This window comes from Schistocerca nitens, chromosome 11 (assembly GCF_023898315.1).
Source record: "Schistocerca nitens isolate TAMUIC-IGC-003100 chromosome 11, iqSchNite1.1, whole genome shotgun sequence".
In the NCBI taxonomy this organism is placed as follows: domain Eukaryota; kingdom Metazoa; phylum Arthropoda; class Insecta; order Orthoptera; family Acrididae; genus Schistocerca; species Schistocerca nitens.
Window position 1 is genome coordinate 196397665 of NC_064624.1, and position 26958 is coordinate 196424622.

General features: G+C 45.3%; 1 protein-coding gene, 1 non-coding gene and 1 pseudogene across 2 annotated transcripts in view; all 3 read right to left on the minus strand.

The window, feature by feature from the left end:
* Positions 1–26958, minus strand: part of LOC126213192 (sodium/potassium/calcium exchanger 3) — a 227703-nt gene that overhangs the window by 66085 nt on the left and 134660 nt on the right. Inside the window, exons 3-4 of the mRNA XM_049940817.1 lie at positions 16280–16467; positions 6833–6980 (exon numbers count right to left, since the gene is read on the minus strand). Of these exons, the coding sequence (XP_049796774.1) occupies positions 6833–6980; positions 16280–16467 (336 nt within the window). The remainder of the gene's footprint in view (positions 1–6832; positions 6981–16279; positions 16468–26958) is intronic.
* On the minus strand, positions 8407–8524 carry LOC126214023 (5S ribosomal RNA; annotated as a pseudogene).
* Positions 26655–26728, minus strand: Trnat-ugu (transfer RNA threonine (anticodon UGU)). Its single transcript has one exon. It is a non-coding gene; the product is annotated as a tRNA-Thr (tRNA).

Below are 26958 nucleotides of genomic sequence, written 5' to 3' on the forward strand. Positions count from 1 at the left end.
GCTTCTAGTGACACTTTATCCGCTTTTTTAAATAAAATTATTTTGCGATTCTCCAGACTCATACAACCCCAAATCCTGGGATCATGGTGTTGGTAACTACTCAATATGAGGTTAGGGCTGATCTGGTATTTGTTGAATGTTGGTTTAATACTCGCTAGTACTCGGCGAATATGGTAAACTCTGTTGTCATGCCCTTCGTGACCAGGGCGACAAATGGCATATTCCAGCAGGATAACGCAAGACCCCACACTGCATTCCACACTGTGAGCGGCTCGAGGCATATACAGATCTTCGACTGGCCTGCCCGCTTCCCTGATTTCTTCCTTACAGATAGTTGCCTCTGCCCTTCCCTTGTTCGCAGCGGCTGCAGAGCGTTGTCGCCTCCTTCTTCTGCGGCGTCGCCTCTTTGCCTGGGGCGCCGTCTCCTGTGCAGTAGCGGGATTTCGGCCGTTGAAGGCCTGACATCCGCGCCAGTTGGCGACGTGCTCTCCGCCGCAGCGGGCGCACGTCGGTTTGACGTCTTTGGTGCTGGTACAGGTGCGGGTGTCATGGTGACGTCCCCACTTGACGCACCTGGCGGCGTTGCGGCAGTGCTTTGCCACATGCCCTTCCTCCTGGCACTTGAAGCACTGTGGCTTCGTGTCCAGGTGGGGGGGGGGGGAGAGAGTCTCCGGCTGCACATGGAAGCCCAAGAGCTTCCGCATGTCGAGGATGTCCCCGCCGTTGCCTGCCGCTGGTGTGGCGACGATAAATAGTGGCGGCTTCCTCTTATTGGTTTTGTTGTGCAACCTTACGGTTGCCTCAACGAAACCTTGTCGGCGCAATCCTTCCTTCACTGCTCGCTCCGTGAGAATCCAAGGCAGTCCCCTCAGAAGCGCCTTGGTGACTTCTTTGCGACGAGTCTTCTGACCCACCGCTCGTCCTTCCGGGGCGTCCACCGTGTGAGCGGCCACTAGGGCTTTTAGGGCCCTGTAGTCGTTCCAGTCAGCGGCCTGGAGCTTGATGGTGGCGTCGGAGTCGACGGACTCAACGACGACCTCCTTGTCGCAGCTTTGCCCCATCTCATCATACAGTTCCACCCACTCGACCTCCCTGCACTTGATGTACAGGGCGGGAGCGGGAGAAACTGCTTCTTCTGTCGCCGAGTTGCCACCTCTCGCGACATCACGTCCCACGCTGCTCATCTTAACCATACTGCGCGCTAGGGTTGGACAATTTGCTTTTTTTGCCGTTAGAACAGCAACACGACAATTTGCCACCCGCCCGCAGTACGATCTCCTCGCTCACTCTCCCGCAGTAGCTGAGCGCCGCGTGCTACAGTGACCTGCGCTCCTCGAGTGGACCTGGTCCAGTACTTATGCCTATGGCCTTCCCCCTCCACCAACGGCTGCAGCCGCTTCCTCTGTGGTCCGCGCCCATTCCCTGCAACCTGCTGGAGCGTTGCTGCTCCGTTTTCCGTCCGCTGCGGTTCTAGGTGTTCCCTCTGCGGTCCGTGCCCACCAAACCCGCTCCTGGGGGTTTCATCTACGGTCTGGGGTAGCAAGAGTTCCCCCTGCGGTCCGCGCCCGCTCACCACGACCTGCTGGAGCGTTGCCTGGGATCCGGCTCTGGAATTGTTAAAGGAGCAACGGGGCCAGCTGCAACACCGCACAAACAGAAGAACCAGAGACATGGAGATGGAAAACGAGCCCCTGACGGACTGCCAGGCGCACCAGACCGAAGGTGGAACACCCAGAAGTGGGACTGGTGGGCGCGGACCGCAGAGGGAACATCCAGAGCCGCAGCGGACGAAAAACGGAGCGGCAACGCTCCAACAGGTCGTGGTGAGCGGGCGCGGAACGCAGGGGGAACGCTTGGTACCCCAGACCGCAGATGAAACCCCCAGGAGCGGGTTCGGTGGGCGCGGACCGCAGAGGGAACACCTAGAACCGCAGCGGACGGAAAACGGAGCAGCAACGCTCCAGCAGGTCGCAGGGAATGGGCGCGGACCACAGAGGAAGCGCCTGCAGCCGTTGGTGGAGGGGGAAGGCCAAGGTATAAATACTGGACCAGGTCCACTCGAGGAGCAGTCTCAGGTCACAACTGATGAAGGTTACGAGCTACGTGACCGAAATATCGTGCAAGTACGACGCTGATATCCGGCAGAACACCCGACAACCCAAGATGTCATTAGATCGCCGGGAAAGCCTGAAGAGTTATTCCAGACATGTTCGATAGGGTTCGTGTCTGGAGAACATGCTGGCCACTCTAGTCGAGCGATGTCGTCATCCTGAAGGAAGTCATTCACGAGATGTGGGCGATGGGGGCGCGAATTGTCGTCCATGAAGACGAGTGCCTCGCCAACATGCTGCCGAAACGGTTGCGCTATCAGTCTGAGGACGACATTCACGTATCGTACAGCCGTTACGGCGCCTTCCATGACCACCAGCAGTGTACGTCGGCCCCACATAATGCCACCCCAAAACAGCAGGGAACCTCCACCTTGCTGCACTCGCCAGACAGTGTGTCTAAGGCGTTCAGCCTGACCGGGTTGCCTCCAAACACATCTCTGACGATTGTCTGGTTGAAGGCATATGCGACACTCATCGGTGAAGAGAACATTATGCCAGTCCTGAGTGGTCCATTCGGAATGTTGTTGGGGCCATCTGTACCGTGCTGAAGGGGGTCTTGGTTGCAAAGATGGACCTCGCCATGGACGTCGGGAGTGAAGTTGCGCATCATGCAGCCTATTGCGCACAGATCGAGTCGAAACACGACGTTATGTGGCTTCGAGGAAAGCATTATTCAACATGGTGGCGTTGCTGTCAGGGTTCCTCCGAGCCATAATCAGTGGGTAGCGGTCATCCACTGCAGTAGTAGCCCTCGGGCGGCCTGAGCGAGGCATGTCATCGACAGTTCCTGTCTCTCTGTATCTCCTCCACGTCCGAACAACATCGCTCTGGTTCACTCCGAGACGCCTGGACACTTCCCTTGTTGAGAGCCCTTCCTGGCGCAAAGTAACAATGCGGACGCGATCGAACCGCCGGATTGGCCGTCTAGGCATGGTTGAAAAATGGTTCAAATGGCTCTGAGCACTATGGGACTCAACTGCTGTGGTTATGTCCCCTAGAACTTAGAACTAGTTAAACCTAACTAACCTAAGGACATCACAAACATCCATGCCCGAGGCAGGATTCGAACCTGCGACCGTAGCGGTCTTGCGGTTCCAGACTGCAGCGCCTTTAACCGCACGGCCACTTCGGCCGGCTAGGCATGGTTGAACTACAGACAACACGAGCCGTGTACCTCCTTCCTGGTGGAATGACTGGAACTGATCGGCTGTCGGAGCCCCTCCGTCTAACAGGCGCTGCTCATGCATGCTTGTTTACATCTTTGGGCGGGTTTAGTCAAAGGGACTGTGTCTGTGATACAGTGTCTACAGACAACGTCTATCTTCAGGAGTTTTCAGAAGCGGGGTGACGCAAAACTTTTTTTAATGTGTGTATTTGGGATATGCTGATATGTAAATTGTAGAAAGAAAACTGGGTGCATAAGTGTTCGTTTTGGTGCTGGAAATATATTCAACGTAAAATTGAGATTCGAACAATGTATTGCACTTCACCGATTCCCCTTCAACACTGAAAATAAAAACCGTTTAAAATTATGTATTTCATAATTTAACCTTTTCAGACCCTCCGGCTACAGTTGTGTAAAACAGTTTTTATTGTTTCTTAGCTGAACAGAAGTACTTTCACCCAATAGAAGCCTGAGGGACACACTCATGAATGTTCAACCCTCCTATTAGGCGCAAGTGCTGCCAAATGTTGAGTATCGCTTCAAAAATATCAGAAACTCAACACACAGAAATTCATGACCACCAGAACACACGAATGTGATTGCTTCGCTATATTCCACTGTATAATTTAATGTTGTTATTGTTATTCTGTATGCTAATTATTGAATGATCATTTTACCGTTTATTACAATAGAGAATACTTTGTAATTAGTTATTGTAGTCCATAAAATGAAGCCAAGTGTACAAAGCATATTATGGAAACGGGTACATGTTTTTGTATAAATCTTCCATCTGAAAATCATTACAAAAATCACCTAAGAGCATTACCACATAAAGAAAAATTTTCCATGTTCTAGAAAAAATTCAGGTCTTAAAGGGTTTAGTAATGAAAATACCAAGTTGCTGCCAGTATTTTCTGAAGGAGTAGATTATGTTTTCTTAGTAGTGAAGAAATAGGTTGAGAAAAAGTGGGGGACTAAAATCATGCATAGTTATGATAGTAGGCAGTGATGTTCCTGAGAAGTAATTATTTGTCTGTAAGTGCATCCAGTTAAGCAAAGGGTAACATGACCTTTCTTTCATAGACAAACGATGTTTGATTAATAGATAACAACTACAGATAGTCACCTTTTGCAACTGAATTTCTAGTGAAATTTAAGCAATTGGAGAGATTCGCAGAAGCATATTGGATTGGTGTTTGACTAGTACCGAGAGATAACATTAAGGGACTACTGTGTAGCTACCTGAGCAGCAAAAAGACTGATGAGGACTGAAGCGGAGAGGATATAAAATGCAACTCCGCTACAGAAAACAACAGGTCTTGAATATCCAACGGTACTGCCCGACTCCCGTGTCATCCTCAGCCCTTAGGCATCACCAGATGTAGATACAAAGGGGCATATGGTCCTCATGGGCATTGTTGGTTTTTGTTACCACAGCCGCTACTTCTCAGCCGAGTAGCTCCTCAGTTTGCCTCACAAGGGCTGAGTGGACCCCGCTTGCCAACAGAGCTCGGCAGACCAGGCCAGTGACCGTCTGTACAGAAAGCAATGCATCTCTGAAAGAGAAGAATTTGTCAGTGTCGAATATAAATTTAGGTGTAAGGAATTATTTTTATGGAGGTATTTGTCTGGATTGTAGCCCTGTACAGAAATGTGGCACGGAGGATAAGCATTTCGGATAAGAAGAGAATAGAAGCTCCTGCATTGTGGCACCGTAGAAGAATGCTTGAGATTATGTGGAAGGATCGTGGAGCTAATGATGAGGTGTTTTTCGGTCTTCAGCCTGAAGAATGGTTCGATGCATCTGAATACTCTAGTTTGTAGTGCACGGGATAGACCAGTGTTGTCACCTCCATCAAACCAGACTCCAGGATGAAGACCGAAACAGCAACATGAAATATTGCTACCCGATCAATGAATATCTGGTGGTGGTCATCAGTGAAAAGCAAAATTGGCTATAGGAAATGAAATTTTGTGGGACCTGGTGATCTTTTTACAGCATCTGTTGTGGCCCCATCGAGGCCATGCCCGAATTTTGTTAAATTGGGAATTCTGATGCACACGACATGGATATCTGGTGGTGGTCGTGAGTGAAAAGCAAAATTGGCTATAGGAAATTAAATTGTGTGCGACCTGGTGATCTTTTTACAGCATCTGTTGTGGCCCCATCGAGGCCATGCCCGAATTTTGTTAAATTGGGAATTCTGATGCACACGGCATGGATATCTGGTGGTGGTCGCGAGTGAAAAGCAAAATTGGCTATAGGAAATGAAATTGTGTGAGACCTGGTGACCTTTTTACAGCATCTGTTGCGGCCCCATCGAGGCCACGCCCGATTTTTGTTAAATTGGGAATTCTGATGCACACGGCATGCATATCTGGTGGTGGTCGCGAGTGAAAAGCAAAATTGGCTATAGGAAATGAAATTTTGTGTGACCTGGCGGCCTTTTTACAGCATCTGTTGTGGCCCCATCGAGGCCACGCCCGAATTTTGTTAAATTGGGAATTCTGATGCACACGGCATGGATATCTGGTGGTGGTCGTGAGTGAAAAGCGAAATTGGCTATAGGAAATGAAATTGTGTGGGACCTGGTGACCTTTTTACAGCATCTGTTGCGGCCCCATCGAGGCCACGCCCGATTTTTGTTAAATTGGGAATTCTGATGCACACGGCATGCATATCTGGTGGTGGTCGTGAGTGAAAAGCAAAATTGGCTATAGGAAATTAAATTGTGTGCGACCTGGTGATCTTTTTACAGCATCTGTTGTGGCCCCATCGAGGCCATGCCCGAATTTTGTTAAATTGGGAATTCTGATGCACACGACATGGATATCTGGTGGTGGTCGCGAGTGAAAAGCAAAATTGGCTGTAGGAAATTAAATTGTGTGAGACCTGGTGACCTTTTTACAGCATCTGTTGCGGCCCCATCGAGGCCACGCCCGATTTTTGTTAAATTGGGAATTCTGATGCACACGGCATGCATATCTGGTGGTGGTCGCGAGTGAAAAGCAAAATTGGCTATAGGAAATTAAATTGTGTGAGACCTGGTGACCTTTTTACAGCATCTGTTGCGGCCCCATCGAGGCCACGCCCGATTTTTGTTAAATTGGGAATTCTGATGCACACGGCATGCATATCTGGTGGTGGTCGCGAGTGAAAAGCAAAATTGGCTATAGGAAATTAAATTGTGTGAGACCTGGTGACCTTTTTACAGCATCTGTTGCGGCCCCATCGAGGCCACGCCCGATTTTTGTTAAATTGGGAATTCTGATGCACACGGCATGCATATCTGGTGGTGGTCGCGAGTGAAAAGCAAAATTGGCTATAGGAAATTAAATTGTGTGAGACCTGGAGACCTTTTTACAGCATCTGTTGCGGCCCCATCGAGGCCACGCCCGATTTTTGTTAAATTGGGAATTCTGATGCACAAGGCACTTGCCGAGGCAGGCAGGAGACAGCTGATCTGAGGATAGAACTGAACGGCACCCCGGGCCGGAGCTACCGTGAGGGGTACAGGGGAAGGGAGTGGCGATGTCGGATGCCGGATGTGCCGACCTGCGATGTAGACGATGTAGAGCAGCACCAGGGTGAGCGCCTCGTACCACTCGACGCGCTCGTCGTGGATGATGCAGATCATCAGCGACACGGTCACGCCGTACGCCAGGCAGTCCCTCGTCAGGGGCCACCAGTCCAGAGGCACCACCTGCAACACGAGCCAGCATCGGTACTGTCACCGGGCCCTGCGACTGCGACCACCAGTACTGCAGTGGCCTCAAAACCAGTAGTTGAGTGGTAACAGTTTCAGTCAATTTTTGCTAAAACGACACACCACAAAGGAATTATCCAAAGTGGGATTGGAATCAGTAGATGTGATGTACAGACAAAAAAAGCGATTACACCTAGAGAAAAAGTGGTTGACTTAATCGAGAGAAAGAGGTTAACAAACTCGGCAAGTCAGTAGTGTTTTGAACCGCCGTAGGCCCTTATGCAATCACTTATTCTCCTTGACACTGATTGACAGAGTTGTTGCGTGTCCTCCTGTCGTATATCGAGCCAAATTCTCTCCAACTGGCGAGTTAGAGCGTCAAAATCCCAACCTGGTTGGACGCTCCGAACTTTCTCAATTGGGCGGGGGGTGGGGTGGGGGGGGGGCAGATCCGGCGACCTTGCTCCCCAAGGTAGGGTTTGGAAAACACGAGGACTAGTAATAAAAACTCTCACAATGAGTGGGAGGCCATTATCCTGTTGAAAAGCCCGGGATGGGTTGCTTTTGAGGTATATCGAGCAAAATTCTCTCCAATTGGCGAGTTAAAATCCCGACCTGGTTGGACGCTCCAAACGTTCTCAGCTGGGGGGGGGGGGAGGCACATCCGGAGATCTTGATCCCCAAGGTAGGGTTTGGCAAGCACGAGAACATGCAACAAAAACTCTCGCAGTGAGTGGGTGGGCATTATCCTGTTGAACTGTAAGCCCAGGATGGCTTGCCAAGAAGGGCAATAAAACGGGGCACAGGATATCGTCGACCTGCCGCTGTAGTGCAAGGATGCCTTGGGAGGCAATCAAACGGGTCTCGCTATAAAAGTAAAATGGCAACCCAGACCATCACACCTACTTGTCACGTAATACGGCAGGCGACTGTCATGTTGGTATCTTACTGCTACCTGGGGCGCCTCCTGGCATCACTTCGAGCAGGGATCTCACTGACTGGAGTATAACTGTCTTCAGTGATGAGTCCCACTTCGAATTCAAACGCCAAGGATCCGCGAATACGTGTCTAAAGACGTCTCCGAGAGTGGTGGTACAACAATTTGATTGTTGCCTGGCATACGACCCAACAATTATGAGTGAATGCTGTTGGGTCCCATTTTATTTTATAACAGGACCTCTTGGTCGTTATCTGCAGCATCGTTACAAAACAGTGGTAAAGCACTCCGTCTTCAGGCCACAAATGGCCCATAGGGACCAACCGACCGACGTGTCATCCTCAGATGAGGATGCGGATAGGAGGGGTGTGTTGTCAGCACACCGCTCTCCCGGTCGTTATGATTGTTTTTCTTTGACCGCAGCTGCTGCTACTCGGTCGAGTAGCTCCTCAATTGGCATCACGAGGCTGATTGCACCCCGAAAAGTGGCAACAGCGCACGGCGGCCCGAACGGTCACCCATCCAAGTGCCGGCCACGCCCGACAGCGCTTAACTTCGGTGATCTGACGGGAACCGGTGTATCCACTGCGGCAAGGCCACTGCCACAAAGCAGTGGTACGGCAACAATATTCTACAACCGTTTTGTTGCCCTTCATGGCAAGCCACTCTAGGTTTACATTTCAGCAAGATAATTCACGCCCACACACGGCGAGAGCTTGAGCTGCTCGTATTTTAGTTTTGTCAAACCCCACCTTGGCCAGCAAGGTTGCCGGATCTCGCCCCGGTTGCGAACATTAGGAAAACTGTGGGCAGGGCCCTCTAACCAGATCGGGGTTTTGACCATCTAACACACCAGTTGGACAGAATTCCTGAGGAGGAGATCCGACAACTCTGTCAATCAATGTCTTACATAAGGCTAGAGGTGGTCCAACGCGTTATTGACTTGCTCAATGTGTGAAGCTTTTCGTCTTGAAAAATTCACCAATTTTTTTTCTGAAATTGCAATTATTTATTTGTCTGTACATGTACATCTCATCTACCGATCTCCATCCTATTCGGATAATTCCTTCGTGGTGCGTCGTTTTCTGTCTTAGAGTTTGTTTATTAGCACAACGCATTTCTGAATTATGCTGCCATTTTTCAGTGCATTACAGTTACATGCACATGTGCATTACTCTAAAGCGTGGTGTGTATTATTTGCCAGCTGAGGCAGGATTTGTCGACCTGAAAATAGCGTAAGACAATATAAAATGGTGCAAGATGTTCGAAATTCTCAATAAAGTAGGGATAAGCTATAGGGAGAGACAGCTCATATACAATATGTACAACAGCCAAGAGGGAATAATAATAGTGGGCGACCAAGAACGAAGTGCTTGTATTAAAAAGGGTGTAAGACAAGGCTGTAGCCTTCCGCCCGTACTATTCAATATGTACATAGAAGAAGCAATGACGGAAATAAAAGGAAGGTTCAGGAGTGGAATTAAAATTCAAGGTGAAAGGATATCAGTGATACGATTCGCTGATGACATTGCTATCCTGAGTGAAAGTGAAGAAGAATTACACGATCTGCCGAGCGGAATGAACAGTCTAATGAGTACGCAGAATGAATTGAGAGTAAATCGTCGAAAGACGAAGGTAATGAGAAGTCATAGAAATGAGAACAGTCAGAAACTTAATATCAGGAGTGATGGTCACGAAATAGACGAAGTTAAGGAATTCTGCTACCTAGGCAGTAAAACAACCAATGACAGACGGAGCAAGGAGGACACCAAAAGCAGACTGGCTATGGCAAAAAGGCATTTCTGGCCAAGAGAAGTCTACTAATATCAAATATCGGCGTTAATTTTAGGAAGAAATTTCAGATAATGTACGTCTGGAATACAGCATTGTATGGTAGTGAAACACGGACTGTGGGAAAACCGGAACAGAAGAGAATCGAAGTGTTTACGATGTGGTGCCAAAGACAAATGTTGAAAATTAGGTGGACTGATAAGGAATGAGGAGGATCTATGCAGAATTGGAGACGAAAGGAATATGTGGAAAGCACTGATAAGGAGAAGGGAGAAGATGATAGGACGTGTGTTAAGACATGAGGGAATGACTTTCATGGAACTAGGGGGATCTGTAGAGGGCAAAAACTGTAGAGGAAGACAGAGATTGGAATACGTCAAGCAAATAAATGAGGACGTAGGTTGCAAGTGCTACTCAGAGACGAAGAGGTCGGTACAGAAGAGGAATTCTTGGTGGGCCGCATCAAACCAGTCAGAAGACTGAGAAAAAAAAAGAAAAGAAAAGAAGAACAGGCAGCGAAACTTACCTGTCGTAATTTAACCCTGAGCAGAAAGATACGGTTATCTTAATGTCTACCTTAAGGGAGATGACGTATGTTTAAATCATTTCGTTTGTGTACTTACATTTTTGTTGAAAATTTATTTGTCTCTTACAGGTAGCACAGTAATAAGCAAACCATCTTCCCTTTAACACCTTCTCAGTCAGATGTTTACACCATTGTATTTCAATTTCTATGATAGTATAAACAATGAACAAAGAATGTTTCTTAAATAAGCATATCTGAGTTAAAATTCTACTACGAGCAGGATTTGTCATGAGTGGGAAGGTAAGACAGAGGGTAAGTTACTGTGAACAGTTCAGCGATAGATTATTCTCAACAGATGCGACAGCAAAAGAACGCCGACAATAGCAGTTTCGGTATACATTCCTACGTCAGAAGCAGAAGACGAACAGATACAGAGAGTAGGCCTACTTTTCTGTGACATCTGCCGCCCAGTGTAACACGAAAGATCCTTTGGATGACAAGAAAGTAATCATGGCAGCAAGAGCCACAAATCTTACATTTGAAATTCAAATTCGCTGAGGATCGGATGAATTAATTGGACTGCTTTCCATTAACTATTTTCCTTACGTTCATGTGGATTTTTTAATCTCTTTTTGAGTCACCATCCGTTCCTCTTAACTGTTCTTCCAGCCCCTCTGCCTCCTCTAACAGGATCACACCACTGTCAACACTTCGAACTTTTTACTTCTTCTCCTTCAATTCTCATTCCCTTTTGAAATTATTGCATGGTTTCCTTTATCACTTTCTAATTGTACAGGTCAAATAACATGGGGGACAGGCTACAAAACCTCGTCTTACTCCCTTCTCAATCACTGATTCCCTTTGATGTCCTTCAACTCTTTACAATTGCAGTCTGGTTTCTGTACAATTTGTAGGCAAACTTTCACTCCCCACATTTTACCGCTACTGCCTTAAGGGGAGGGGGGGGGGGGGGGGGGTAGGACGTCAGACGGGCCGACTTGGAGCACGAGAGGCACCACAGGACATTTTAATTTCCACTGTCTATACTTTAACAAATAAATTCATAAAACTTTGTCAGCATGACCAGGAAGGATTCAGAATTTACACTCATAGCAATGGAAGTGTAAAAACATAATAAAATAATTTTTTTACATGTGAAATTTCATCATTTTTTTCACTTATTATTGGTTGCATCTGTTGCTACAGTTACGCTTTTATCCATAAGAAAGAGAGATTCTTCGATGAATTTGGACAGTATACAAACTATACTTACAGGTGTATGAGACTCTAGAATTTATTTCATTTATGAAGAGATGAATGAGCTGTTACATTTTAAACGTCATGTTTGGAATAAAACTCAAATTTTTTAGTTAATTATCTTAATTTTTATCACAGTTTTTAATGGATTTGGAAAATTGTAGAGTTTCACTCAGCTGTAAGTATGGTTTGTATGCTGTGAAAAATTCATCGAAGAATCTCTTACTTATGAGGAAAATTGTACCTATAGCAACAAATGCAACCAACAGTAAGTGAAAAAATGTTGAAATTTCACATGTAAAAAAATTTATTTTGTTATGTTTTTGAACTTCCATTGCTACGAGTGTGAATCCTGAATCCTTCCTAGTCATGCTGACAAAGTTTCATGAATTTATTTGTAAAAGTAAGTGGAAATTAAAATGTCCTATGGTGCCTCTCCTGATACAAGTCGGACTATTTGACGTCCTACTCCCATTAAGAATTTCAATTAGAAGTTACCAGTCACCGTTGTTTAAACCTATCTATAAATGTTATAAACATAGGGCCACTTTCAGACTCCCAAGGGATATTCGCCGCCTTATATAACTCTTTCTACTCACCTTTAAGTAAAAAAAAAAAAAAAAAAGAAATCCAATAACTGTCAGCAGGATCAATATATTTGGGATGCATGATAAACACTGTGCTGACTCGCAGTGCATTTATTCACTACTCGTTTCGATCATCGAGCATGTTTACAGTGAAAAAATATCTGCTGTTTAACCATAAAAATATACGCCGCAACTGACTTTAAAACGCAAGAAAATGCTACTTAACGCCATAATGCTGGCTCCTATCGTGCTTGCCAAATCCTACCTCGGCCATCAATGGCGCCAGATCTGTCCCCTTAAAGCACAGTGGTATGTCGACGATATTCTAGTCCCCGTTTTGTTTTTACCTTCATGGCAGACCATCCTGGACTTTTATTTCAGCAGGATAATGCCCGCCCACCCACTGCGACTTCTATGGCTTCTCCTCATGCTTGCCAAACCCTAACGTGGCCAGCGAGGTCGCCGGGCCGGCCTTTGTGGCCGAGCGGTTCTAGGCGCTTCAGTCCGGAATCGCGCCGCTGCAACAGTCGCAGGTTGGAATCCTCCCTTGGGCATGAATTTGTGTCATGTACGTAGGTTAGTTACACTATTGAGCATTAAAATTGCTACACCACGAAGACGACGTGCAAAAGACGCGAAATGTAACCGACAGTAAGAAGATGCTCTGATATGAAAATGATTAGCTTTCCATTCACACAAGGTTGGCGCCGGTGATGACACCTGCAACATGCTGACGTGAGGAAAGTTTCCAACCGATTTCTCATACACAAACAGCAGTTGACCGGCGTTGCCTGGCGAAACGTTGTCGTAATGCCTCGTCTAAGGAGGAGTAATGCGTACCATCACGTTTCCGACTTTGATAAAGGTCGGATTGTAGCCTACCGCGATTGCGGTTTATCGTATCGCGACATTGCTGCTCGCGTTGGTCGAGATCCGATGACTGTTAGCAGAGTATGGAATCGATGGGTTCAGGAGGATAATACGGAACGCCGTGCTGGATCCCAACGGCCTCGTATCACTAGCAGTCGAGATGACAGGCATCTTATCCGCACGGCTGTAACGGATCGTGCAGCCACGTCTCGATCCCTGAGTCAACAAATGGGTACGTTTGCAAGACAAGAACCATCTGCACGAACAGTTCGACGACGTTTGCAGCAGCACGGACTATCAGCTCGGAGACCGTGGCTCTGGTTACCCTTCACGCTGCATCACAGACAGGAGCGCCTGCGATGGTGTACTCAACGACGAACCTGGGTGCACGAATGGCAAAATGTTGTTTTTTCGGATGAATCCAGGTTCTGTTTACAGCATCACGATGGTCGCATTCGTGTTTGGCGACGTCGTGGTGAACGCACATTGGAAGCGTGTATTCGTCATCGCCATACTGGCGTATCATCCATTGTGATGGTATAGGGTGCCATTGGTTCCACGTCTCGCTCACCTCTTGTTCGCATTGACGCACTTTGAACAGTGGACGTTACACTTAAGATGTGTTACGACCAGTGGCTCTACCCTTCATTCGATCCCTGCGAGACCCTACATTTCAGCGGGATAATGCACGACCGCTTCTTGCAGATCCTGTACGGGCCCTTCTGGATACAGATAATGTTCGGCTGCTGCCCTGGCCAGAACATTCTCCAGATCTCTCACCAACTGAAAACGTCTGGTCAATGGTGGCCGAGCAACTGGCTCGTCACAATACGCCAGTCACTACTCTTGATGAACTGTGTTATCGTGTTGAAGCTGCATGGGCAGCTGTATCTGTACACGCCGCCCAAGCTCTGTTTGACTCAATGCCCGGGCGTATCGACGCTGTCATTACGGCCAGAGGTGGTTGTTCTGGGTACTGATTTCTCAAGATCTATGAACCCAAATTGCGTGAAAATGTAATCACATGTCAGTTCTAGTATAATATATTTGTCCAATGAATACCCGTTTATCATCTGCATTTCTTCTCGGTGTAGCACTTTTAATGCCCAATAGTGTAGTTCTAAGTCCAGGGGAGTGATGAGTTTAGCTGTTAAGTCCCATATTGCTCAGAGGCATTTGAACCATTTTTGAAGTCGCCAGATCTCTCGCCAACTGAGAGCGTGTGGAGCATCATGGGTAGGACCCTCCAGAACCATCTCGGGATTTTGACAACCTGACCCCCCCCCCCCCTCCAATTGGACACAATGCGGCACGATATCCCTCATCCGGACATCAAGGAACTCTGGTCAGTCAACTCCAAGCCGAATAGTTTCTTGCATAGGGATCAGAGGTGGACCAACGCGTTACGGACCTGCTCAGTTTGGGAAGCACTTTATTTTGAATAAGTAATCCAATTTTTCTGAAATTGTAATCATATTTTCGTCTGTACATGTACACCACACCTATCGATTTCCGTCCCATTCAGGCAGTTCCTTCCAGGTGCGAAGTTTTCTTTGCCTTAGAGTGTATCAGCAAAAATCGACTGAAATCGTCGAAATTATTTAAGTGTGTGTGTTGTGGAGTCAAGTATCATTTTCTTACGTTTTCGAAGCCAGCAATGGCGTATACATTAATGGTTAAGTAGCATGTACAACACGTTAAATTGTCACAATGGATACACTACTGGCCATTAAAATTGCTACACCAAAAAGAAATGCAGAAGATAAAAGTGTATTCATTGGACAAATATATTATACTATAACTGACATGTGATTACATTTTCACGCAATTTGGGTGCGTAGATCCAGAGAAATCAGCACCCAGAACAACCACCTATGGCCGTAATGACGGCCTTGATACGCCTGGGCATTGAGTGAAACAGAGCTCGGATGCCGTGTACAGGTACAGCTGCCCATGCAGGTTCAACACGATACCAAAGTTCATCAAGAGTAGTGACTGGTGTATTGTAACGAGCCAGTTGCTCGGCCACCATTGACCAGACGTTTTCAGTTGGTGAGACATCTGGAGAATGTGCTGGCCAGGGCAGCAGTCGAACATTTTCTGTATCCAGAAAGGCCTGTACAGGACCTGCAACATTCGGTCGTGCATTGTCGTGCTGAAATGTAGGGCTCTGCAGGGATCGAATGAAGGGTAGAGCCACGGGTCGTAACACATACGAAATGTAACGAATACTGTTCAAAGTGCCGTCAATGCGAACAAGAGGTGACCGAGACGCGTAACCAGTGGCACCCCATACCATCACGCTGGGTGATACGCCACTATGGTAACGACGAATACACGCTTCCAATGTGCGTTCACCGCGATGTCGCCAAACACGGATGCCACCATCACGATGCTGTAAGCGGAACCTGAATTCATCCGAAAAAATGACGTTTTGCCATTCGTGCACCCAGGTTCGTCGTCGAGTGCACCATCGCAGGCGCTGCTGTCTGTGGTGCAGCGTGAAGGGTAACCGCAGCCACGGTCTCCGAGCTGATAGTCCGTGCTGCTGCAAACGTCGTCGAACTGTTCGTGCAGATGGTTGTTGTCTTGCGAACTTCCCCATCTGTTGACTCAGGGATCGAGACGTGGCTGCACGATCCGTTACAGCCATGCGGATAAGATGCCTGTCATCTCGACTGCTAGTGATACGAGGCCGTTGGGATCCAGCACGGCGTTCCGTATTACCCTCCTGAACCCACCGATTCCATATTCTGCTAACAGTCATTGGATCTCGACCGACGCGAGCAGCAATGTCGCGATACGATAAACCGCAATCGCGATAGGCTACAATCCGACCTTTAGCAAAGTCGGAAACGTGATGGTACGCATTTCTCCTCCTTACCCGAGGAAATCACGACAACGTTTCACCAGGCAACGCCGGTCAACTGCTGTTTGTGGATGAGAAATCGGCTGGAAACTTTGCTCATGTTAGCACACTTTAGGTGTCGCCACCGGCGCCAACCTTGTGTGAATGAAAAGCTAATCATTTTCATATCTCAGCCTCTTCTTCCTGTCGGTTAAATTTCGCGACTGTAGCACGTCATCTTCGTGGTGTAGCAATTTTAATGGCCAGTAGTGTATTTTTCCACTGCGGAGATGGTCCATGACGAGACTTTTGCTGGTGAAATGACGCCAGTGGCGCCTATCCGCTGTGCCGCATACTATCACGCGCTGTGTCTACAGTGGCGCGACAGTACATGCAGGAAGTAGTGGAGCAAGGCAGATCAGAGTACAGCATAGTATAGTATAGTATAGTACAGTACAGTATGCTACTGAGAGTACTCACGATGCCGGCGCCCAGCCCGCAGCAGGCGGCCACGGCGAGGATGTTGAAGACGGCGCTGCCCACGATCGTGCCGACGCCGATGTCGCCCTCGGTGATGAACGTGCCGATCACGTTGACGAACAGCTCCGGCGCCGACGTCGCCGCCGCCATGAACGTGGCGCCCGCCACGTCGTTCGACATGTTCAGTGCTGCGGACAGACAACAACGCGTAAGTACACACACACACACACACACACGTTGTCCCTGACTGTGTGACGAAAGTCGCAGAGGAACATTCTATGTACATTATCACATGTTTTCTGGCGAAGTAGTTCCGTGTTTATTCAGAAAACCTGTTATTGTTGACATCCACTGGCGATGTTTCGATCTGAGCTCTTGAAAGGAGGTCGGCAGCCCATCTTGCTTGTCTGTTGTGCGGGCCCTCTAACTGGTAAGGGGCCTCTACGACATCTGAATGTCCATCTTTGTGATTGCAGGTCTGAGGGACTTCGACCATTCACTTACAGGGCTATTACAAATGATTGAAGCGATTTCATAAATTCACTGTAGCTCCATTCATTCACATATGGTCACGACACACTACAGATACGTAGAAAAACTCATAAAGTTTTGTTCGGCTTAAGCCGCACTTCAGGTTTCTGCCGCCAGAGCGCTCGAGAGCGCAGTGAGACAAAATGGCGACAGGAGCCGAGAAAGCATATGTCGTGCTTGAAATGCACTCACATCAGTCAGTCATAACAGTGCAACGACACTTCAGGACGAAGTTCAACAAAGATCCACCAACTGCCAACTCCATTCGGCGATGGTATGCGCAGTTCAAAGCTTCTGGATGCCTCTGTAAGGGGAAATCAACGGGTCGGCCTGCAGTGAGCGGAAAAACGGTTGAACGCGTAGCCCGCGGAAGTCGACGAATAAAGCAAGCAGGGAGCTAAACGTACCACAGCCGACGGTTTGGAAAATCTTACGGAAAAGGCTAAAGCAGAAGCCTTACCGTTTACAATTGCTACAAGCCCTGACACCCGATGACAAAGTCAAACGCTTTGAATTTTCGGCGCAGTTGCAACAGCTCATGGAAGAGGATGCGTTCAGTGCGAAACTTGTTTTCAGTGATGAAGCAACATTTTTTCTTAATGGTGAAGTGAACAGACACAATGTGCGAATCTGGACGGTAGAGAATCCTCACGCATTCGTGCAGCAAATTCGCAATTCACCAAAAGTTAACGTGTTTTGTGCAATCTCACGGTTTAAAGTTTACGGCCCCTTTTTCTTCTGTGAAAAAAACGTTACAGGACACGTGTATCTGGACATGCTGGAAAATTGGCTCATGCCACAACTGGAGACCGACGGCGCCGACTTCATCTTTCAACAGGATGGTGCTCCACTGCACTTCCATCCTGATGTTCGGCATTTCTTAAACAGGACATTGGAAAACCGATGGATCGGTCGTGGTGGAGATCATGATCAGCAATTCGTGTCATGGCCTCCACGCTCTCCCGACTTAACCCCATGCGATTTCTTTCTGTGGGGTTATGTGAAAGATTCAGTGTTTAAACCTCCTATACCAAGAAACGTGCCAGAACTGCGAGCTCACATCAACGATGCTTTCGAACTCATTGGTGGGCACATGCTGCGCCGAGTGTGGGAGGAACTTGATTATCGGCTTGATGTCTGCCGAATCACTAAAGGGGCACATATCTAACATTTGTAATGCCTAAAAAAACTTTTTGAGTTTTTGTATGTGTGTGTAAAGCATTGTGAAAATATCTCAAATAATAAAGTTATTGTAGAGCTGTGAAATCGCTTCAATCATTTGTAATAACCCCGTATGTAATAAAATGAAACACGTGCAGCCATCCTTATGACATCATTTATTGTATGGCTACCAGTTTTGGTGATTCAATGCACCAGCTTCAGCCCTTAGCTGATGCCAAGATGGTTAACACTGTCCGGATACACGATGCATCAGTGGCCAACATCTATGACTGGATTTCGCAGATTACCTCTAACCACGATATTGTCTCTCCAACCATCAACTATCAACAAGTTGTAGAGAATAGCCCCAACGTTGTCTCTCCAACCACCAGCCATCAACGAGTTGTAGAGAGTAAACGAAATGTTGCCTCACCAACCACCAACAATCAACAAGTTGTAGAGAGTAACTGCAATGTCGTCCCTCCAACCATAAACTGTCAACAGGTTGTAGGGAGTAACCATAATGTTGTCTCTCGAACCATCAACTATCAATGAGTTGTAGTGAGCAACCACAATGTTGTCTCTGCAACCACCAGCTATCAACGAGTTGGAGAGACAGCTGCTCGGATTGTCTCCCAAATCGGCCATATAGATAAGGAACAGGAAAGGGCCTGTGACACTATCATGGGGAACACCAGAAATCACTTCTGTTTTACTCGACGACTTTCTGTCAGTTACTACGAACTGTCACCTCTCTGACAGGAAATCACAATTCCAGTCACATAACTGAGACGATATTCCATAAGCACGCAATTTCACTACGAGCTGCTTGTGTGGTACAGTGTCAAAAGCCTTCCAGAAATCCAGAAATATGGAATCTATCTGAAATCCCTTGTCAATAGGACTCAACACTTCATGTGAATAAAGAGCTAGTTGTGTTTCATACGAACAGTATTCGCCAGAGCTGTTCCAGTGGTATGTAAGCACTATCGGTCCGGGTGTGCTTATAACGCCGAGTTGCCCGAGTCGTACATGAGTCACATGGGTTCCAATTGGCGGAAACATTATCACATGTTTTCTGGCGGAGTACTTCCGTGTTTATTCAGAAAACCTGTTATTGTTTACATCCACTGGCGATGTTTCGATCTGAGCTCTTGAACGGAGGTCGGCAGCCCATCTTGCTTGTCTGTTGTGCGGGCCCTCTAACTGGTAAGGGGCCTCTACGACAGCTATACATGGAGCATGGCTCAGTATTTCTGCAGGGGACTTCGAACGATTTGTTAAGTCCATGCCACTTCGCTGGGCCATAGGAGGTCCAACATGATACTAAGACGTATCCCATCGCATCTGTCGCCTCAGTGTAATTTCAAATCTTATCTAAACTTTTCCTGGATTGCATGCTTAAAGCAAAATGTGTATCGCATTAACTGATTTGTAATCACACGTTTGAAACTGTTTTATAGATGACAATTTAATTTCTTAACGAATCTGAGGTTTAGCATTACTCATTAAATGGAGACACGCTTCTGATAAGTGTGTAACATTGTGTAAAGCTTGTGGTGGCTACTCATCAGTTTCGACCCCATGGTCATTCCCAAGTATTCGCATATAAGTGGTCATCTCTACTACTTGTAAATAATACACGAATTCAAAAAAATAAAGTAGTGTCAAGAATTCAGAATCATGTTCCAAACCTATGTTGTGGAACCTTGGCACACCGATAAGTACTGTTGAACATTAATTGTGCAACGTAAGACATCAGTGGAATAGAAAAGCAACTGGAATCACTCAATAGAGGAAAGTCCACTGGACCTGACGGGGTACCAATTCCATTCTACACAGAGCACGCGAAAGAACTTGCCCCCCTTCTAACAGCCGTGTACCGCAAGTCTCTAGAGGAACGGAAGGTTCCAAATGATTGGGAAAGAGCACAGGTAGTTCCAGTCTTCAAGGAAGGTCGTAGAGCAGATGCGCAAAACTATAGACCTATATCTCTGACGTCGATCTGTTGTAGAATTTTAGAGCATGTTTTTTGCTCGAGTATCATGTCGTTTTTGGAAACCCAGAATCTACTATGTAGGAATCAACATGGATTCCGGAAACAGCGATCGTGTGAGACCCAACTCGCTTTATTTCTTCATGAGACCCAGAAAATATTAGATACAGGCTCCCAGGTGGATGCTATTTTTCTTGACTTCCGGAAGGCGTTCGATACAGTTCCGCACTGTCGCCTGATAAACATAGTAAGAGCCTACGGAATATCAGACTAGCTGTGTGGCTGAATTGAAGAGTTTTTAGCAAACAGAACACAGCATGTTGTTATCAATGGAGAGACGTCTACAGACGTTAAAGTAACCCCTGGTGTGCCACAGGGCAGTGTTATGGGACCATTGCTTTTCACAATATATATAAATGACCTGGTAGATAGTGTCGGAAGTTCCACGCGGCTTTTCGCGGATGATGCTGTAGTATACAGAGAAGTTGCAGCATTAGAAAATTGTAGCGAAATGCAGGAAGATCTGCAGCGGATAGGCACTTGGTGCAGGGAGTGGCAACTGACCCTTAACATAGACAAATGTAATGTATTGCGAATACATAGAAAGAAGGATCCTTTATTGTATGATTATATGATAGCGGAACAAACACTGGTAGCAGTTACTTGTGTAAAATATCTGGGAGTATGTGTGCGGAACGATTTGAAGTGGAACGATCATATAAAATTAATTGTTGCTAAGGCGGGTACCAGGTTGAGATTCATTGGGAGAGTCCTTAGAAAATGTAGTCCATCAACAAAGGAGGTGGCTTACAAAACACTCGTTCGACCTATACTTGAGTATTGCTCATCAGTGTGGGATCCGTACCAGATCGGGTTGACGGAGGAGGTAGAGAAGATCCAAAGAAGAGCGGCGCGTTTCGTCACAGGGTTATTTGGTAAGCGTGATAGCGTTACGGAGATGTTTAACAAACTCGAGTGGCAGACTCTGCAAGAGAGGCGCTCTGCATCGCGGTGTAGCTTGCTCGCCAGGTTTCGAGGGTGCGTTTCTGGATGAGGTATCGAATATATTGCTTCCCCCTACTTATACCTCCCGAGGAGATCACGAATGTAAAATTAGAGATTAGAGCGCGCACGGAGGCTTTCAGACAGTCGTTCTTCTCGCGAACCATACGCGACTGGAACAGGAAAGGGAGGTAATTACAGTGGCACGTAAAGTGCCCTCCGCCACACACCGTTGGGTGGCTGGCGGGGTATAAATGTAGATGTAGATGTAGATGTACACCATGGTTCAACAAAGCTAATTGAAACATGCATCGAAATTCTTTCCTACGTTTTATTTTCTGACTTCATGTCTAGGGTTCTCGTATTATTTTTAAACATATTCGTGTTATTTTCGAAACAACACACAAAAAATAAGGAAAAATGAGTAAACACCAGAACATGAAAGATTTACCCTGAATATAGGCATCATAACTATTTTTGCATAATACCACTGATTATTTAACAGTAATTCATATCCAGCATGGATGTCAATATAAATTAAAATTTCCCACATTTTGCATTGAAGATTATGGTAAAGACTGACGGTTACTTGAGTAGTACTATTCAGGGTTGCATATTTGCTCTAGAAGTTTATTTTCATTAAGTACCAAGTTGCAGAATCCCATACGAGGGTGGCTAACAAATGTAGTAATTATCATTCTCAGAGCTTTTACTGTTTCTAACTTGAGTCTGTCCTTTTTTTTTCGTCTACCCACAAATCTTTAACTAGTGAAACATTAGTTCGATACATGCGTTAGAACCTAGAACAGCTAGTCAAAATTCAGCCAAGCTTCACCAATAAGTAGTAATCAATTTTTGATCCTTAAGAGTCAACTTGAAACACAGCTCTTTTGTTTATGAGTTACTGTGTTGCTGCATCCTCGGTGTCCAATAATGAATTTCGCACCCGCAAACTGTACGTTCAGCATTCTCAGAGTGTACTTTAACAAAGGGTAATTTTTGCAGTGTGTTGCTGTTCCATTTGACTTGCGTTATCCCATGGTTAACACAGGTAATCTTATGATAAAATCTGTCATTCCCTGAAGAATCGGTAATGTTAAAATACTGCACAACAGTAGAACACTCCCAAGTCAGAGCACGTGCAATTGCATACAAGATCGTAGTTCCATCGAGTATTCAAAACTGTATCGAACTTGAAAATCACTACAGTTTTAAGCCAAACTGACTGTTCATCGACCGTGATTGCTTCAAAAATCTTGTTGGGGTCTTCAGTCCAAAGGCTGATTTGATGCAACTCTCCTGTGGCAGCCTTCTCATCACCCAAAAACTACTCCAACCTACATGATTCTGAATCTGCTTAGTGTATTCATCTCTTGGTCTCCCTCTACGATTTTTACCCTCAGTGCCTCCCTGCAGTACTAAATTGGTGATCCCTTGATGTCTCAGAATGAGTCCTATCAATCAATTCCTTCTTTTGGTCAAGTTGTGCTACAAATTTCTTTTCTCCTCAGTTCTATTCAGTAACTCCTCATTAGTTGCCTGAGCTACCCATCTGAGCTTCTGCATTCATCTGTAACACCACATTTCAAAAGCTTCTATTCTCTTCTTGTCTAAACTGTTTCTTGTCCATGTTTCACATACATCTTTCAGAAAAGATTTCTTGACACTTAACGTGCTAGCATGCTAACAATTTTGTCTTCTTCAGGAACGCTTTTCTTGCCATTGCCTGTCTTCTATCCTCTCTACTTCGTCCAACCTCAGTTATTTTGGTGTCCAAATCTACTCATCTACTAATTTAAGCGTTCGTTTCCTAATCTAATTCCCTCAATGGCACCTGATTTAATTCGACTGCATTCCATTACCCTCGTTTTGCTTTTGTCGATGTTCATCTTATTTCCTTCTTTCAAAACACTGTCCATTTCATTCAACTGCTCTTCCAAATCTTTTGCTGTCTCTGACAGAATTACAAACTCACCAGCAAGCATCAAAGTTAATTACTTCTTCTCCCCGGACTTCCATTCCTTCTCAAAATTTTTCTTTGCTTTCCTGTAGTGCTTGCTCAATATACAGATTGAGTAACATGGGGATAGGCTACAACCCTGTCTAATTTTCTTGTCAAGCACCAATTCCTTTTCGTGCCCTCGACTCTTACAACTGCTATCTGGTTTCTGTATAAGTTGTAAATAGCCTTTCACGCACTATATTTTACCGCTGCTACCTTCAGAATATCAAGGAGAGTGTTCCAGTCAACATTGTCAAAAGCTTTCTCTAAGTCTACAAACGCTATAAAACTAGGTTTGCCTTTCCTTAACCTATATTTTAAGAAAAGTCGTAGAGTCAGAATGTGAAAAGGTTTTTCATAAGCCGCTTGCAGTTACAAACTTTGTTGTCATTTAGACTATTTAGTGAAGTAACTCATTTCGAGGTATAAACCATAACTTGAGGCTATGATGGCAATACCAAAACATTTAACAAAACTACCCATTGTAATCAAAGTTGATGTGTAGATTCTTTCCATGTGCTTTGATGTGTTGATTCTTTCCATGTGCTGTGGTCATCCTGTGGAAAAATGGAAGGATAACCTTATAAGAGGGAAAATTCATGTGATATATAGGTGTGCTGTTCATGTACTTTTTTTTTAGTCTTTAATAAAAGAATCTTAAATAATCACTCGCTTGAGTAATTATTTAAAATTTTTTGTGCAAATAGGAGTCCAGCATACCAAGTGAATATTCACTCATAAAATATTATCCTTCCCTTTGTCCACAGGATGTGCCCAGCACGTGGCAAGACTTAGCACAATAACATTAATGTATGTGTGTAATTTTGTTAAACAGTTGCCATCGTACACACATTATGGGTTTATACCTTCAAACATGTTACCTCATTAAACAATATGAATCTCAACAAATTTTGCCCCTAGTAGCAGTCTCTGTAAAATCTTTTGAATACTGTTTAATTTTTACGTATGAGTAATCGTAATGCGATCATTCCAAACCTCCAGGCTGACTAAGCTGTGACTCTTTAGAAAAAAAAAAGTCACGCTACATAAGACGAAAATCCCGGACATTCCAGTTTCCACAAAGACGGTTGGGGACATCGGCACATTGTGTTAAAAATCAGGACTGTCCCGAATATATCGGGACAAAAGGGAAGTGAGTTAATGAGTAGTCTAGAAACAGCAGGCGTGTGACGAATTACATGGAAATGTTTGGTACCAGCGCTGAGGTTCAGACTGGCTAACAGAAAGTTACAGCCTGAGGGGAAACATATCTTCATTTAGACAGTCTTTCATTGTACCTACAGAACCCACTTCTATTACACCTAGTTCAAAGCTTGGTGTAACACGCCAAGTGCCTCTGTAGACGATCAATCAATTGGTCACATATTGCATCTTTGTCGAATTATTTGGCAATATACCGCTTTGTTTCATTTGTCTGTTAAACAAAGACAAAGTTTCAAATGTTTGAGAGATATTTTGACCGCCAGCCAATTTGACAACCACGTTTGATACTTATGTTTGTCAAACAACAGTCAGTTGCTTCTCAGTTTTCAAAGACGATTGACCGTATGAATGATCCTCCGGCATGCAGTTTGAATGAAAAAGAATTTTTATAATAGTTTATTTCTTTATATCGCAGTTTATTTCTTTATATCTTTAGTTTCCACAGATCTGGAAACTAAGATCAATTGACCACATCCACATCCAAAAAACATTGGAAAATGCAAAGAGAAAATGAAATTTATCCGATAAGCACGACATACAAGTGGGAGTGTAACAAAATAAAATCTGTAGACGATCAAACAATTGGTCACATATTGCATCTTTGTCGAATTATTTGGCAATATACCGCTTTGTTTCATCTGGCTGTTAAACAAAGACAAAGTTTCAAATGTTTGAGAGATATTTTGTCCGCCAGCCAACTTGACAACCACGTTTGATACTTGTGTTTGTCAAACAACAGCCAGTTGCTTCTCAGTTTTCAAAGACGATTGACCGTATGAATGATCCTCCGGCATGCTTTTTGAATAAAAAAGAATTCTTGTAACAGTTTATTTCTTTATATCGCAGTTTATTTCTTTATATCTTTAGTTCCCACAGATCTGGAAACTAAGATCAATTGACCACATCCATATCCAAAAAACATTGGAAAATGGAAAGAGAAAATGAAATTTATCCGATAAGCACGACATACAAGTGGGAGTGTAACAAAATAAAATCTGTAGACGATCAAACAATTGGTCACATATCGCATCTTTGTCAAATTATTTGGCAATATACCGCTTTGTTTCATCTGGCTGTTAAACAAAGACAAAGTTTCAAATGTTTGAGAGATATTTTGTCCGCCAGCCAACTTGACAACCACGTTTGATACTTGTGTTTGTCAAACAACAGCCAGTTGCTTCTCAGTTTTCAAAGACTATTGACGGTATGAATGATCCTCCGGCATGCTTTTTGAATAAAAAAAGAATTTTTATTGCAGCTTATTTCTTTATATCTTTGGTTCCCACAAATGTGGAAACTAAGGTCGAGGGACCACGTCCACATCCAAAAAACATTGGAAAATGCAAAGAGAAAATGAAATTTATACGACATGCACGACATGCAAGTGGGAGTGTAACAAAATAATATTGTCTTTTAATGATATTGCTGCAAACGTTTCCATGATAAAGTCGCTCAGCCTGCAAGGTGCAGCGTAGAATATAAATTTTCACTCTTTGAAATCTACTCCAGTTCCCATATATCTCAAAGTTACAGATAATTTTTGTGAAACTGGAGTATGTTTCTCGCATAAGTGTGTTCTCTTCAGTGTGAGAGTCAAGTAAGTTTAACAAGTTATTAAAAGCTTGGTTGTCCATTTCGAGAGATTCATTCACTAGGGTCTATGTGTAATTTCCCCTCGGAAGTTTCTGACAGGTAAATTCGTCTCTCAATTTCAACCATTCCAGTGGAGCAATGTCTTGTTACCTTTTCAACCTTCATAGATAATGCTACATTCAGTGGAAGAAACGTGTGGTCCGAACTGGTAGACATTACCAGTGGTGTGAATATACAAAGGGCGTTCAAAAAGTTTGTTCAGTCGTCTATAGTTTTGCAGGAGGTGAGTGATATTTTTGTGAACATACTGTGAACATTTGGCTATAAGTTGGTATACAAAAGTATTTCTTTTTTTTATTTACAGGTGAGCCATTATGGACCATGAAGTAGATGTTAGGTTGCGACAACGGTCGGTGATGGAGTTCCTCTTCAAGACGGGCGATGACCCTGGCGCATCGATTCACAGGAAGTTGCTCCCTCTTTATGGGGAGGACACAGAGGGTCGCAGCAGTATCCGGCAAGGGTTTCAAAGGTTTAAAGAAGGTGATTTCTCTATACTGGACAATCCACGATGCGGTAGACCACCGACGGCAGTGAGTGGTGTGAATAAGGAGACCACTGATCAAATCATCCAAAATGACAGGTGTGTGACGACACGACAGCTTGCTGAAAAGACTCGTTTGTCATTGGGTAGTGTGGTATCACTGGTACAGTCTCTAGGCTAGAGAAAAATATATATGACGGTAGTATCTGTTCCCGAAAGAACAGTTACCGTGGATGACCATGCAGCTTTGCTAGAAATAAAATGATAATTAAATGGACATCTTAGCGTTGATGTACTTCATTGGGGACATGTTGAAAATGTGTGCCCCGACCGGGACTCGAACCCGGGACCTCCTGCTTACATGGCAGACGCTCTATCCGTCTGAGCCACCGAGGACACAGAGGATAATGCGTCTGCAGGGACTTATCCCTTGCACGCTCCCCGTGAGATCCACATTCCCAACATGTCCACACCACTGCATTCGTAGTGCGCCTAATAGATGTTTGCCCATCATACTCATTACTCGTGACAGATTAATCTACCAAGTCCCGTACGATTTCGGGCATAGCGTGTGCGTTCGCACAAGAAGGTCAATCGCCGGGAAGCCATATTTTAACTATATATGA